The sequence below is a fragment of the Corapipo altera genome, unplaced genomic scaffold, assembly GCF_003945725.1.
Source record: "Corapipo altera isolate COAL_440 unplaced genomic scaffold, ASM394572v1 146, whole genome shotgun sequence".
NCBI lineage: Eukaryota > Metazoa > Chordata > Aves > Passeriformes > Pipridae > Corapipo > Corapipo altera.
In genome coordinates, this window is record NW_020884981.1 from 425,002 (window position 1) to 439,106 (window position 14,105).

Genomic DNA, 14,105 nt, shown 5'->3' on the forward strand with positions numbered 1-14,105 from the left:
AGAAGAGCCTGGGTGGGGGTGAGGGTCTCAAGCTGGGTGGGGGTCCCCAGGGGTGGGTGAGGCTCTCAAGTCACTGGGAGCTGCATTTCCAACCACGCAGCACTGGCATCTCTCTGTCCAGTGCTGCACCACTGGGGTGAAGGTTCCCTGCCACTGCTTGTCCGGCCTCATGGCCTTTGGTCTTGGTGACACAGGGATGAGACGTCTTGGGCTCTGGTGTGAAACACGTGCCACCCTCAGGGCTACTCCTCTGGCTCTGGAGAGGGGCCGTGGGGCAGGAGCTGACCCAGACCCCAGCACCATCATCATGCTGTGACCACACAGAGCCCAGGCTGTGGATGGGTGAAAGCTGGGCTTCAGCTTTGCTGTTCCCTCCAGCACCAGCACCCTTGGGAGGATTCTGGGGCACCCCAAAGTGGCTCTGTAGCCCTGGGCTGCATCACCAGGGTGCAAGGGGCCCTGCAGCTGCCACACTGCTTCCCATCTGGAGCAGGGTGGGTTTGTGGGTCAGGGATCTCCAGGGAGCCGGTGGCTGGGGGGGGCTGGGTGGCTCTGGGGGTCTCTGGGGTGCCAGGGTATGCAGGGTATAGCCCCCAGCAGCTCCTAGCTGGGCTATCCTGATGCAATTCCCTGTTTGCAAAACATCAGCCTTCCTGAAAGTGTCCCGGGGCAGCAGAACCTCCCCTTGGCAACCATGGCTGTAGGGACCCTTGGTTGGCTGCTGGGCTGTGGAACTGGGGATCCCAGGCACAGCCATGGGACACACTCCATCCCTCCAGGTGTGGCTGTGGCCAGCTGGTGACAGACCTGACTGTGCTTTGGGGTTTTGGGCCCCGGGGAGCCCCAGCATTGCCCTGGGCAGCCCAGAGCCCCCGGCAGCACAGCTGATGGTGAGCCCGGGCAGGGAGGTGGCAGCACTGGCAGGTGACTGTGCCAGGGCACTGCAGCTACACCCTGCTCACACCAGCGTGGGGGTGTCGAGGGCCCCCTAAATCATCTGGTCTGGGGCAAAAGGGGTTCCCCGAGGAGCTGCACGCCAGGGGAGCACCAAACCATTACAGGCAAAAGCCCCTCGGGGTGTGGGTAAGTTGGATTCCCCGCCAAAACAAAAACCAAACAAGAAAGGGCTCCCTTTCTTTTTTTATGTCCCCTCCACCACCTGCCCCCCAAGAGGAGAGGCTGGAGGTGTTGAGCTGCTCCCCCGGGGCAAAAGCCCCTCGGGTTTGCTGTTTCGCAGAGGCCGCAGACCCCCCTCGGCGCTGAGGCTCTCACCAGAGCCGGAAGAGTTAATGCTCCCAAAATGCCATGAAATGTTCCTGCTACAGGTCAGTCTCCAGCGGGGATTAGGGGGATCTGGCCGGGGAGCCGGGGCCGGCTCCTGGCAGCTCAGGGCCGGTGCGGGACGTGCTGGTTGAGCCCAGGCGCAGTGTGCCGGGTCTGGTCTGGCTCAGAGGACAGCCTGGCTGTAAATCAGCGGGGAGGGAGGGCTGGGAGCCCCAGGGGGAGCCCCTCCAGTTTGGCTGGGTGGGTACCCAGCCCGCGGGGCGAACCGGGGTCCTGTGCCGGCAGCGCGGCGCTCGTGGGATGCCGGCTGGGGAGCGGGGATGGGTCCGTGCCGCTGCCGGGATCCCGCTCCTGGGCACCTTTGGCTGTGGTGCCAGTGGGTGCCCAGGGGCGAGGTGCGGGGTGAGGGGCTCCCGGGCAGCCCGATCCCGCAGCGTGGGCTCCCCGTGCCTCCCACCGGACTGCAGGCTCTGCCTGTTTTCTCATCCTGCAGGAATTCGGCCCCGTGGGCCGAGCGGGTTTTCGTGTGTCGTCCCCCCCCCCTTCACTCTCCCTCTTTGGAGACTTTCTGCATTCTGCCTTTGATCTCCCCCCGTGTTTGCCCAGGGATCGCCGGGCTCGCCGGGGTTAGAGGCTGAGGTCAGCGCCTTTCCCATTCCAAACACCCAGAAACATCAGTGGGAAGGGAGGGGATTCAGATTACAACCTTCCCGTCCTCCCCTTCCACCCCACTCGCCCCGCTCGCCGCGCCGGGGATGGACTGAGCCCCGGGGACACCCGCCGCTGCCACCGTGTCCCCGAGAGCCGCGCGGCGATGGATGGAGGGCGGCGTTGCCGGGGGTCCGGCGGGCGCCGGCCGTGCTGAAGGGCAGAGGTTTGGTCCTCGCCTCCTCCTCCTCCTCCTCCTCTTTGTCCCCCCGCCTGCCCGCCTTCCCCCTCATTCCCTCCGTCCTGAATGTGATTTATCCCGAGCCCTCGCCAGCGAGCCAGGCCGGCGGCGCGGGGTGGCCCGATGGCTCCTCGTGGGGGTCGCGGGGCCCGGGACCAGCGCACGGGTGGGCGGCAGCGGGGCCCCGTGGGCATCGCGCTGCTCCTGCCCGTGCTGGCGGCGGCGGCCGGGCTGAGCCTGCAGCCGGGCAGGACGCGGCACCCGGGCGTGTGCCCCAACCAGCTGAACCCCAACCTGTGGGTGGACGCGCAAAGCACCTGCGAGCGGGAGTGCCAAGCAGACCAGGTGAGCGGGGGGGGGGGGCTGCGGCGGAGGGAGGTAACAGCTTTTGGGGGGCATCCCCAGGTCCCCGAAGAGATGTTTGGGGTGTGGGTCCTGTGCCCGGTGGCACAGCTGGTTCAGTTGTTTCGGTGCAATCGGCCCGGCTGCAGCTCTGCCCCCCCTAAGCCCCTGCTGGCATAAGAGGTGCCCTGGGGATGTTCCCCGGTTCTCCACAGGCAGAGAAACTGCTTATTGCCCCCACACGCCTCCCCCTCAGGCCATGCCCCTTGGACAGGATCCCCTGCCCCACCCAGCCATGGTGTGCTGGGACGGGGATCCCATCAGGCAGAGGACAGAATCAATCTCCTCCCAACTTTTCCCTGAGGGCAGAAGCACACCCACGAACTGGGCTGCCCATCCCAGAGAGCCCTGGCTCTGGGCTCTGCAGTGGTGAGCGGACCCCACCATGGTTAGGGCTGCCCAGACCCAGGATGGGGAGACTCCTTCACAATTCATCTGTGTAATGAGTTCTGCCTCCCCTCAGCCAGCAAAAGCTGAGAGGGGCAAGATGCTGTTTGCTTTGGGGGAGAAGGGCCCATCATCACTGCACTGCACCCCTAAACATCCTGGGGGTGCTGAGGGTGGGCCGGGGACGGTGCAGCAGTGCTGGGGAGGTTTTAGGCTCTTACCCAGAGCCCAGCAACGCCAAAGGTGCACAGAGCTGCACGGGAGACACCCACCCACCCAAAAGTCCCACGGGGTAGGAACAACCCCCACAGTCACAGCACGGCAGTGACCTCCATGTCCTCCCCACAACCTCCTCTCCCTCCCGGGCCAGGACTGTGAAGACTTTGAGAAGTGCTGCACCAACGTGTGCGGGCTGCGGAGCTGCGTGGCCGCGCGCTTTGCCGACGGCAGCGCCCCGGCGCTGGCCCTGGCACCCGCCGCGTCCTGCGAGAGCTTCGTGTGCGCCCAGCAGGGCTCCGACTGCGACATCTGGGACGGGCAGCCCGTCTGCAAGTGCAAGGACCGCTGCGAGAAGGAGCCCAACTTCACCTGCGCCTCCGACGGGCTCACCTACTACAATAAGTGCTACATGGACGCCGAGGCGTGTCTGCGCGGCACCCGCCTCACCACCGTGCCCTGCAAGCACATCTTCACCTGGCCCGACACCAGCCCGGTGCCGCAGGAGACCACGGCGCGCCCCACGCCCGGTGCCGGCCCCGAGGTGCCGGTGCCCCCCGCCCTCTACACCAACCCCTTTCACCAGTCCGTGCGCGCTGGGGGCACCGTCAGCTTCCGCTGCGACGTCAGCGGGCGCCCACGGCCGGACATCACCTGGGAGAAGCAGAGCGAGCGCGAGGAGAACTTCATCATGCGGCCGGACCAGATGTACGGCAACGTGGTGGTCACCAACATCGGCCAGCTGGTCATCTACAACGCCCGCCACGAGGACGCTGGCATCTACACCTGCACGGCCCGCAACGCCGCCGGGCTGCTCCGCGCCGACTTCCCGCTGTCGGTGGTCAGGCGGGAGCCAGGGGGGACCCCGCGGGCCAGCAGCCCTCAGCCCTTCCCCAGCGCCGAGTGCCTGAAGGAGCCGGACCGGCGGCGCTGCGAGGCCATGGAGGTGCGCTGGCACTTTGATGCCAAGCAGGGCTCCTGCCTCACCTTCCGCTACGGCGGCTGCGGGGCCAACAGGAACCACTTTGAGACGTACGAGGAGTGCCGAGCCGCCTGCCTGGGCAGCGCCCGCCCCACCTGCCTGCTGCCCATGGTGCAGGGGCCCTGCCAGAACTGGGAGCCGCGCTGGGCGTACAACCACCTGCTGAAGCAGTGCCACTCCTTCGTCTACGGCGGCTGCGAGGGCAACACCAACAACTTCGAGAGCAAGGAGACGTGCGAGGACGTGTGCCCCTTCCCCAAGAGCCTGCAGTGCAAGGCCTGCCGCCTCAAGAGCAAGATGGTGCTGAGCCTCTGTCGCAGTGACTTCGCCATTGTGGGCCGGCTGATGGAGATCGTGGAGGACCAGGACTCTGGCATTGCCCGCTTTGCCCTCGAGGACGTCCTCAAGGACGAGAAGATGGGCCTCAAGTTCTTCAACATCAAGTACCTGGAGGTGACCTTGACCGACATGGACTGGAGCTGCCCCTGCCCCAACATGACGGCGGAGGACGGGCCACTGATCATCATGGGCGAGGTGCACGACGGCATGGCCACGCTGGACCCCAGCAGCTACGTCCGGGCAGCCAACGACAAGCGTGTGAAGAAGATCTATGAGCTGATGGAGAAGAAAACCTGCGACCTCCTGAACCGCTTCCAGGACTAGGGGAGAGCCAGGACGTGCCAACGGGGGGAGCTGCAAACACACCATGGAGGGGGGTGGCCTGGGGAAGCCCCTGCACCTTCATGTAGTTCCCCCCAACCTCATGCTGAGCCCCAGAGCAGCTCCCATCTCCCCTGTAATTTATCTGCTGCATGCCCCCCTCTTGTGTGTCCCCCAGCCTGGCCAGCAGCAATAAGGAACTGGGTTGGGTTGCAGAGGGGTGGGAGGTCTGCCAGGACATCCCTGCTCCCCATAAAAACTTTCCCACCTCAGCAAAGCCTCTGGACCCCGTGTAGCACCCCCAGTGCAGAATCTGACCCCCGTGGGTGCTGGGGGTGGGTTGGAGATACCCCTCGTGTTGGCACTGAAAGCATCAGGGAGCTGCTGGGTCAGGGGGGAGCCAAAGCCACAAAGTTTATTGGGGGAACAGCACAGTCCTGGGAAAGGGGGAAGGATGATGGGCCCCCTGCCATCAGCACAGCATCCTTGGAGCAAACCGAGCAAGAAGTCTCCCCCATACCCAGGGGTGCTGTGCCCCCTCTCCCACACCTGTGCCCCCCATGCCTGTCCTCCTCTGGTCCAGGCTGTGGCACTCTGCTGCAAAGAGAGAAGGCACTGGGGGAGATGGACCCCCTAGCCAGGCCAGCCCCAGCTGGGGCAAGTGTGGCACTGACCCATCACTGCTGTCCCCAGATGGCACCTGTGGGGGGACGTTGGGACCCCTCGAGGAGGCAGCAGTGGGGGCAGCAGTGCCGGGAGGTGCTGGAGGTCCGGGCAGTTACAGCTTGCGGAAGATGAGGCTCTTGTTGTTGGCCGGCATGTCCACCTGGGGGCAGAGCTGGGGGTCAGGAGGCGCCCACTGGTCTGGGGACCCCCCCCAGAGCCCGTCACTCACCATCCTCTCCAGGCGCAGCCCGTTGGCCTCGGCCAGTTCCCGCAGCAGCGCCGTGTCCCGCAGGCCCCAGGCAGGGTTCCTGCGGGGAGGGAGGCTGGGTCAGGTCAGACAGATGGACACTGGGGAGGGAGGAGCGGGTCAGACAGACAGACATCGCATCCCGAGGCATCCCCATCTCCCGGGGGTGCCCTGGGGTGCGGGGGCTTCCCCCAGACGCTGCTTATCTTGAAGGACTACACTGGGAGGGAGCTTCCTGCAGCTGCAGGAGCACGGACAGGCAGGACAGACAGGACAGGCCCCCAGCAGCCTGGGACCCCAGCCCCCTCCTACCTCTGCCTCAGGCTGCGGTCAAAGTCCACGTTGCTCTGGGGGCTGATCTGTCCATCCACGGCGTAGGGCTGGTGGGACAGGGACCTGGAGCTGGAGCTGCAGGCGGGAGCTGTGTCCCTCTGAGCACCCCCTCCATGGGCTGCTGTCCCCACCATGCACAGAAGCCAAGCAGGAAGAGCCGTGGCCCCCAAGAGGCACCATGGGTCCCATCACCCTCTGCGAGTCCTGTCACCCACTTCAGGTCCTGTCACCCACCTTGGGTCCTGTCACCCCCTACAGATCCCATCACCCTCCACAGCCCCCCCCCCAGACTCTGCCTTGGATAAGGCAAGGGAGATGAGCATCTTTCCCATCAAAAACTGCCCCATCCAGGGCTCAGCATGTGCCCCAAAAGGCAGAGACTCCCTAAACCCAAGCTCTCTCCTTTCCCGCCCCCTCCCCAGCCATACCTGGAGCTGCCCTCCCACCTGCCACCCCCCAGCATTCCCAGTGATGCCCTGTGCCCTGCAGATGCTCCCACACCAGGACAGTGACCCACCCCATAGGTGAAGAGCACTCCTCCGGGCTTCAGCAGCACCCCAGCACCCTTGAACAGGCCCTGGGGAATCAGAGAGGTGGGGACCAGGTCAAGGGCTTGGGGACACCTCCTAGGACCCCCTCCTTGGCCCTGGCACTCTCAGACCAGGGGACAGGGCCTGTGGGAGTGCTGCTCACCTGGGTGCAGCGCAGCTCTGCGATGTGCATCATGTTGATGCTGACAAGGAGGTCGAGGGAGGCAGGCTGGGTGCCCCCCCACGTCTCCCAGCCCTGCGAGACATCCACCACGATGGGGGGCAGCAGGTTGGGCAGCCCCGTGGCCTCCACGTAGGCAGAGATGCTGTGGGCACCAAACCCCACCTGAGCCCCAGCCGGGCATTGCCTGGTCCTCCCCCCCCCCCGTGCATCCCTCCAGCTCCCGCTGCAGGCACAGGCAGAACTCCTGGATGGTGTCTGAGGAGGTTGTGGGTGCAGCACAGCTGGGGGGTCTTTGCTCCCCGATGGAGAACTGGCAGCACCTGGACAACCAGCAGCACATGGACGGAGAGGCCCCAGGGCCCAAACCCCCCACGCCATTCCGGAGCAGCCTGTGCTCCTGCCTGCCTGCACCCCCCCCGGTACCACTGCCCCAGCACCGCCAGATTTTGGTGTGATTTACACCCTTTTTGGCACATTCACCACCCAGGTCTTGGCTCTGCAGCCTCACAGGGCAGTGGGTGCTGCTGGGTGGGCAGGACACAACCCCCCCTGGACAGGCGCCGATTCCGGCACCTCCCCACAACGTGTATTTTTTTCCATGGGGAAAAGATGGATTTGGGGGCTTTTCTGGGAAAAATAAAGTCCTGAGCTGGGGAGCCTGGTTGGATATTGGGATTTACTGAAAAACAATATAGTGAGTATTGACTTGGGAAGCCTGGGATGGGCAGGAGTTGAATATTGTGGTTTGCCTGGAAAAAATAAAGTGTCAAGCAGGGAAGCCTGGGCTGTCCAAAGGGTCTTTGCTGGAAAAAAAATTCACATCGAGCTCATCTGGGAGCAAGATATTGGGATTTTCCTGGAAAAAATACAGCAGTGAGCAGGAGAGCCTGAGGTGCCAAAGGGTTGGATATTGGATTTTTCCGGGGAAAAAAAAAAAAATAAAGTGGGGAGCCTGGGCCCACTGTTGAGTGGGTCTGTTCTGGAAAGAATATCCATTTGACAGCTGGATATTGGGGTTTTCCTGGAAAAAACACAGCACGGAGCAGGAGAGCCTTGGCTGCCCGAGAGTTGGAGCTGGGGTTTTTCCTAGAAAAAATGAAGCGGGGAGCAGGGAACCCGGGCCGCGGGTCCGTGGGAGGGGGCTGCAGGCAGGCGGTGTCCCCGGGCCCCCCAACCCCCCGGGCCCCCCTCACCTGCGCAGGGCCCGGGGGTCGATGTCCGAGGGCTGCCAGCGCGTGTGCGGGAGGGCGCGGGCGAAGTGCGCGGCGTGGAGCCCCGCACCCGCGCCCACCTCCAGCACCCGCAGCGCCGCCCCCGCGGGGGCTCCGCGCCCCGCGCACTCCCGCAGCACCGCCAGGATCGGGCCCTTGTTGCGCTCCGCGGCCGCCGGCACCTCCATGGCCGGGCTGGGAGGGGATGGGGGGAACTACAGCTCCCGGCACCCCCGCGGGACCGGCCCACGGGACCGCCCCCACGGCCGCGGGTGGAGCTTCCACGGCGGGGTGGGTGGGGAGGAAAAAAAAAAAGGAAGGAAAAGGTTCCTGCGCCGCCCGGGAATCGAACCCGGGTCGCAAGAATGGGAATCTTGCATGATACCACTACACCAGCGGCGCTGCCGGCAGCGCTCCCGCCCCGCCGCGCCTCGGCCCCACGCGGGACCCCGGGGAGGCCGCTGGGCCCTGCAGTTCACCCACCATGCACGGACATTCCCACCCTGTCCTCCCCAACAAGAGCGAATCGAGGCTCTGCGTGGACACCCCAGGAAATTGGGGGTGAGTGGGGAACCACCCCTGCTGTGACTGTTCCCACTGGTGATGGAGGTCTGGAGGGATCCGTCTGGAGCACAAGGATTTGGAGTTCAGCCCTTCTGAGCATAGAAAAGCTCAGAGATGTGCCCACAGGCACTGACAAACCCCAGGCAGGTCTCAAGTGGGGAGACTGAGGCACAGCCCCTGCCGGCTGACAGGGCAGGTGACAACCAGCGGTGGTGTCCCCATGGGTCGGGTTGTATTTAGGCACGATAATAGGGTTGGGGAAGTCATGTGGATGTGACCGTGCTGGGTACACCCCTGCGGGTGAGCCAGGGGTGTCTGGCACCCACCAGGGTCAGGCGCTGCTGTGCTTTTTGGGGGGGACACCCTCCTGCATCCCCTCCCTCCCTGGCCACCACCGTGGACACGTGGCAGAAAGGCAAAGGTCACTCTCGTGGGGTGGCTTTGCAGCATCTGGAGCTGGGATGGAGCATTCAGGAGACCCCAGTGGGTTTGTCACATGGGCTCTCCCCGAACCCTGGCTGCTGTCACCAGCCAGCCCCGGGGGGGGGGCCGGGGACCAGCTCCGGGTCATGTGCCGGGTCTGCACCTCCCACCACGTGGGGACACCTCAGCGGGACCTCCCAGCTCCAAAGGTCACCGTGGCGGCCGGGACGCGGCCCCTGCTCCGGCTTCCCGCGCTGGTCATGGGGTGTGCGGCTCTGGGCTTGTCACAGCGCTGTACCCACGGGGGTGGCACCTCAGCCCCTGCCTCTGAGCCCCCTCGATGTCCCCTGCCTGGGCCCTCTGTGTCCCAGGAGTGACTCCTACGTGTCCCCTGTGTGTGCCATGGCTCCCGTGTTCCATCTCCTGAATGTCCCCATTCAGGTCCTCTCCATGTCCCCTGTGACTCCCGTGTCCCCTGTGTGCCTGTGCCATCTTGTGTCCCTCGTGCCTCCTGTGCCTTTTCCCTTACTTTGACCCCTGTGCGTCCCAATGTCCCTTGTGTGCATTCTATGTGTCCTGTGTGTGTCCTGTGTCTCCCACATGTCCCACATGTACTCGGGGTCCCACGCATGTCCCCTGTATGTCCTCATGTCCCACGCATGTCCCCATGTGTCCGCCGTGTGTTTCCTGTGTGCCCTCCACATCCCACGTGTGCCCCTCATAAGTCCTATGTATGTCCCAAGTGTGTCCCCCCATCCCGTGTCCTTTCCTTAAGGTCCCTGTATGTGTCCCGTGTATGCCCCCACATGTGCCCCAAACGTGTCCTGCACGTCTCCCTTGTGTGTCCTTGCACCCTGTGAGCCCCCATATGTCCCCCCACGTGTCCCCCCGACATGTCCTGCGTTTCCCCTGTGCATCCCCACGTCCCACACACGCCCCCAGTGTATCCCCTGAGTGTCCGCTGTGTGTCCCCACACCCCCTGTCTGCCACCAGCGTCCCCCATGTGTGTCCCCGGTGTGCCCTGCACGTGTCCCGTGTGTCCCCCGCACCTCCCACGCGTGCCCGTGATGCGTCCCGCGTGTCCCCTGCGCGTCCCCACATCCCACGCGTTCCGCCTTGTGTGTCCTGTGTGTGCCCCCTACGTGTCCCCCCATGCCACGCGCGTCCCTTACACACCTCGCATGTGTCACATGTGTCCCCGCACACCTCCCACGTGTTCCCGCGACGTGCCCCGCGCGTGTCCCACGCCCCCTCCCCGCACATCCCCAGCCCCTCTGCGCGGTCCCCCGCCCCACGCGCGCCCCCCGCGCGGTCCCTTTAAGCGCGGGGGCGTGTCGCGGGGCCGCCCGGCCCGGCCCGGCCCGTTAAAGGCCCCGGAGAGGGGCGCGCTCGGCAGTGGTGCGGGGGCGCGGGGCCGGTGCGGGGCCGGTGCGGGCCCGCAGGATGTACACGCTGACGCGCGGGCCCAGCAAGCTCGCCACGCAGCGCCGCACAGGTACCGGGGGGCGCGGGGCCCGGGGGCCGCGGGGGGCTCCGTCCCGCCCCGCGTTGCCCCCTGACGCCCCGCGCCCCCCGCAGGTCCCACGCAGCAGGCGGTGGAGAGCAGCAAGCTGGGCGAGCTGCGGGGGCGGCCGCAGCCCGGAGCGTGGCCCCCCGCCAGGTGAGCGCCGTGACCTTGGGAAGGGGACCGGCCCCGGGGCGGCCGGGCCGTGACCTTGGGGAGGGGAGCGGGGCTGCCGGGCCGCCCGGGGGGCCGCGGGAGGGGGGTCCCGGTGCCGCCGCCCGGTGCCGCTCGGCGCGGGGGTCGCAGCCGTCCCGGTGCCCGCCCGGTCCCGCGCAGCGAGAACACGGGTGGCGTGGGCCGCCCCCGTGGGGGGAACGCCGGGGCTGGCGCCGCTCCTCCTTCCCGGGGATTGTCCCCAAAAACCGCGGGGAGTGGGAGCCGTGGGGTCACGCCAAGGAGGCGGCGCGGGGGGTTCCCGGCGCAGGGCAGAGCCGGGCCGGGCTGGGCTTGTCCGACCCCCCCGCGCCGGCCCCGGGCACGGCCCCGATTGCACAAACCGGCGGCGGGGCAAGTGCCGGCCCCGCTGTGGGACCGCCCGCCCCGGGCCGCGGCTCCCGCCACGCCACGCACCCACGCGGGACTGGCCGTGCCCCTTGCCCCTAAGGTGTGTCTGGGGGGACGCTTTGGGGTGACTCCCAGCGTCCCCCAGCGGTACCTGGAGCTGCCGGGTGTGTGCCGGAGGGGATTCCAGCGCCTGCCGGGTGATGATGGGTCTATCCCTAAGGAGACCCTTTCCTGGCTTGATGCCTGGGGGCAAAGCCCACCCAGGCAGGGCTGTGGGACCCCTCCAGCTCTGCCCATCCCTTCCAGCTTCAAGAAATACATAAAAGCCCCTCCTGTCCAGCTCCCCTCCTTCCCAGGATCCCTTCCGGTGATCACTGGAGGGGCTGCTGCCACACTCACTCTCCTGCTGCCTGCAAGCACCCCTGGCTGTGGAGGTCTGGGGGTCACTGCCCTCCCCAGCCCCTGCCCACAGGTCCACGGGGGCTGCCTGCTCCCAGTCTCTCCTGTCCTCCAAACCCACTCCTGAGGCCCCTTAGACTTTGTCCCATGAGGAATGTGGCAGTTGCAGACAAGTCCTGTCCCAGAGCTGGGCGGAAAAGCCAAAATACTGGAGTTTTACATTGAATGTGCCCTCAAAATCTCATCCCAAGTTTTTCCTTTGGCTCTGTCTGGTGTTGCTGCTTCCAGGCTGGGGCTGGTTTAAGTGCCACCCTCCCAAGGGGGATTCTAGCTCTGAGGAAGGCTGACCTGCTCCTCATTGGCAGAGAGTTATGTCTCAGTTCTGGGGCACCTTGGGCTCATGCTGGGGTCAGGGCTGCTCCGGTGATCCCAGGTGCTCGGTCTGCAGAGGATGGCACATCCCCTGCCTTGTGCCCAAGTGGATTTCATTTCCATTTTCCTGATATTCCTGCAGTTTTGGTGGCAGATTCTTTATTTTAGGGACTGCACTTGGTGCTGGGCTGGAGGACAGATGGGAGACATGCTTTTCCCTAGGGAGCTCCCCTTTCACCCCTCCCTGTGTCAGAACCCCCTCTCCCTTTCCCTTTCTGTCCCCTCCCTTGGGGACAGGGCTGGGTGGCTGCAGCTGTGCCCCTGGCCTTGCTGGGGCTGTGGGTGAGTGTGCACAAAGTGGGGTGACCCAGGGCACCCAGTCCTTGCTTCAAACTGGGGTGGGAAGAGCTGCTGGCCCCCCTCACCCCTCCTTGCTTGTCTCCACAGCCCAGCCCAGAAACTTGTGTTCAACAGAGTGAATGGCAAGAGGCCACAGGTGCTGCTGCATCAGGTCTCAGCTCCTGAGGAGTGCTACACCCTGGCCCATGAGGAGAACGTCCGCTTCATCTATGAAGGTGAGGGCAGAGGGTCCCTGGGCAGCACTGGGGGGGCTGGAGCGTGTGGGGTCCCTTCTGAGGCAGCTGCATTGTGCTGGTTACATCGGCAGTGCAGGGATGGAGTTGCCAGCCTGGGGACCTGCCCTCTCTTGTTCCCCTCCCGCAGCCCCCCAGGCTGGGAAACCCCCATCCCAACCTCACGCCCTGCCTGTTCCCCCCAGCCTGGCAGCAGGTAGAGCAGCAGCTGGACGGCAGCCGGAGCGGGGACAGCGCCTGCGGCCCTGTGCAGTACGTGGAGAAAACCCCCAACCCTGGGCTCAAAAGTGAGTGGGAACTGGTTGGGGCACTTCGGGGTACGCTGGGCTCAGGGGTGCAACAAGCTGGTGTGGGCTCAACCTGCACCTGAGCAGGGCTGTGGTGGGAGGAGGAGGATGATTAAGGTGCTTGGAGAGCTGGTTGGGTCTGTCCTGCTGGTGCTGAGGCCACTCTGGGGGTCCTGGGCAGGGACAGCTGGCCTTGGCACTGTGGTGGGGATGTCCCACTGTGCCCCTTGGAGGACCCCATGAAGCAGGACTCCTGGTTGACGACTTCTCTGGGATTCAGGCCTTCTCCAGCCACCAAGGTGGGCTCAGCACCATGCTGGAGAGGAGCTCCCCAGTCCTCGTGGGGACTTGCTTCTCCTGGGGCCAGCAGGACCAAGTGGGGATGGGGACAACACTTCTCTGGTGGCAGCTGGAGTCAGGGCTGTGACTGCAGCCTGGGGGGTCCTGCAGTGCCCAAGAGCTCCCCAAGAAGAGAGTGTCTCTGTAAACCCAGCCTGGCCTTCTGAGGACATGACACAGGGGTGGGGGAAATTTGGAGGTGTCATTCGGTTGAATATCAGGAAAAGGTTCTTCCCCCAGAGGGCGACTGGGCACTGAACAGGCTCTCCAGGACAGTGGTCATGGCCCCAAGGCTGCCAGAGCAAAAGCTCTCAGGCACATGGGTGGGACTGTTTGGGTGTCCTGTGCAGGGCCAGGAGCTGGACCTGATGATCCATGTGGGTCCCTTCCAACTCAGGATATTCTGTGATTCCATGGTTATTTTTTCTGGTGGCTCGGGGTGAGCACCTGGAGCTTTGCTCCTGCTCCAGCTGCTCCCCTCTCTCCCTCCCCTCTCTTTCAGACTTTGTTCCCATCGACCTGGAGGAGTGGTGGGCACAGCAATTTCTGGCCAAAATCGAGAACTGCTCATAAAAGGGAAGAAAAGGTTGCATTTGGTCTCATTTTAAGAGAAACGAAGCTGCAAGCAGCACATAACTCTGGTCAGAGCCCAGAGTCGGTGGCGTTTTCCAACCACATTTTTAAGATGCCCGGATTGGAGTGACCCCCGGGACCGGACCACAGCCATGCCCGGCCACGTGCCTTCCCCATGCCCGGAGGAGGAGCAGCCTGTGGCCCCAGCCAGGATTCCTTAAGTGCCAGTTCTTGGACCGCTGCAGCTCCTGCAGCCTCCAGCTCCCAGGGACACTTTAGTGCCGTGCTGGGGGCGAGGGAGTGGATCCCCCCTGCAGCCCAGGCCACGGGGAGGACAGCAGGGGGCTGTAGCAGGACCGCCTGACAATAAAGCGCTGAAACTGCCCATGGAGATGCACTTGGAGTATGGGGAGGGTGGGGGAGCAGCATCATGCCCTGGAGAGGGGATGCTCACAGCTGAGTCGTGGCTCAGTGGGTGCCTGGCCACTGTGGATT

General features: G+C 65.0%; 3 protein-coding genes and 1 non-coding gene across 4 annotated transcripts; 2 read left to right on the plus strand and 2 right to left on the minus strand.

Annotated features, from left to right (window-relative positions):
- The first annotated feature begins 2,296 nt into the window (after positions 1 to 2,296).
- WFIKKN1 (WAP, follistatin/kazal, immunoglobulin, kunitz and netrin domain containing 1) lies at positions 2,297 to 4,823 on the plus strand. The gene is made up of 2 exons (XM_027665823.1): positions 2,297 to 2,518; positions 3,333 to 4,823. Exons 1-2 carry the CDS (start codon positions 2,297 to 2,299, stop codon positions 4,821 to 4,823), a joined length of 1,713 nt encoding a protein of 570 aa, XP_027521624.1.
- Positions 4,824 to 5,209: 386 nt separating this feature from the next.
- Positions 5,210 to 8,225, minus strand: METTL26 (methyltransferase like 26). The gene is made up of 6 exons (XM_027665789.1): positions 7,974 to 8,225; positions 6,760 to 6,922; positions 6,584 to 6,643; positions 6,046 to 6,113; positions 5,716 to 5,794; positions 5,210 to 5,646 (listed from the first exon to the last, which is right to left on the minus strand). The coding sequence occupies exons 1-6, from the start codon at positions 8,177 to 8,179 to the stop codon at positions 5,599 to 5,601; spliced, it is 624 nt and encodes a 207-aa protein (XP_027521590.1). The 5' UTR covers positions 8,180 to 8,225; the 3' UTR covers positions 5,210 to 5,598.
- Positions 8,226 to 8,322: 97 nt separating this feature from the next.
- TRNAG-CCC lies at positions 8,323 to 8,393 on the minus strand. The gene has a single exon. It is a non-coding gene; the product is annotated as a tRNA-Gly (tRNA).
- A 1,972-nt stretch (positions 8,394 to 10,365) lies between these two features.
- Positions 10,366 to 13,995, plus strand: MCRIP2 (MAPK regulated corepressor interacting protein 2). Its single transcript, XM_027665790.1, has 5 exons — positions 10,366 to 10,474; positions 10,558 to 10,639; positions 12,266 to 12,393; positions 12,597 to 12,698; positions 13,540 to 13,995. The coding sequence occupies exons 1-5, from the start codon at positions 10,423 to 10,425 to the stop codon at positions 13,608 to 13,610; spliced, it is 435 nt and encodes a 144-aa protein (XP_027521591.1). The 5' UTR covers positions 10,366 to 10,422; the 3' UTR covers positions 13,611 to 13,995.
- The last annotated feature ends 110 nt before the right edge of the window (positions 13,996 to 14,105 follow it).

What these genes read in the sequence shown, in the direction of transcription:
- WFIKKN1 (XM_027665823.1), top strand. Translation starts at nt 2,297, where the DNA reads ATGGCTCCTCGTGGGGGTCGCGGGGCCCGGGACCAGCGCACGGGTGGG. An exon ending in GGGAGTGCCAAGCAGACCAG is followed by an intron (nt 2,519 to 3,332) that starts GTGAGCGGGGGG and finishes CTCCCGGGCCAG; the next exon opens with GACTGTGAAGACTTTGAGAA.
- METTL26 (XM_027665789.1), bottom strand. Translation starts at nt 8,179, where the DNA reads ATGGAGGTGCCGGCGGCCGCGGAGCGCAACAAGGGCCCGATCCTGGCG. An exon ending in GACCCCCGGGCCCTGCGCAG is followed by an intron (nt 6,923 to 7,973) that starts GTGAGGGGGGCC and finishes TGGTGCCCACAG; the next exon opens with CATCTCTGCCTACGTGGAGG. An exon ending in CAGAGCTGCGCTGCACCCAG is followed by an intron (nt 6,644 to 6,759) that starts GTGAGCAGCACT and finishes CTGATTCCCCAG; the next exon opens with GGCCTGTTCAAGGGTGCTGG.
- MCRIP2 (XM_027665790.1), top strand. Translation starts at nt 10,423, where the DNA reads ATGTACACGCTGACGCGCGGGCCCAGCAAGCTCGCCACGCAGCGCCGC. An exon ending in CGCCACGCAGCGCCGCACAG is followed by an intron (nt 10,475 to 10,557) that starts GTACCGGGGGGC and finishes CGCCCCCCGCAG; the next exon opens with GTCCCACGCAGCAGGCGGTG. An exon ending in GGAGCGTGGCCCCCCGCCAG is followed by an intron (nt 10,640 to 12,265) that starts GTGAGCGCCGTG and finishes TTGTCTCCACAG; the next exon opens with CCCAGCCCAGAAACTTGTGT.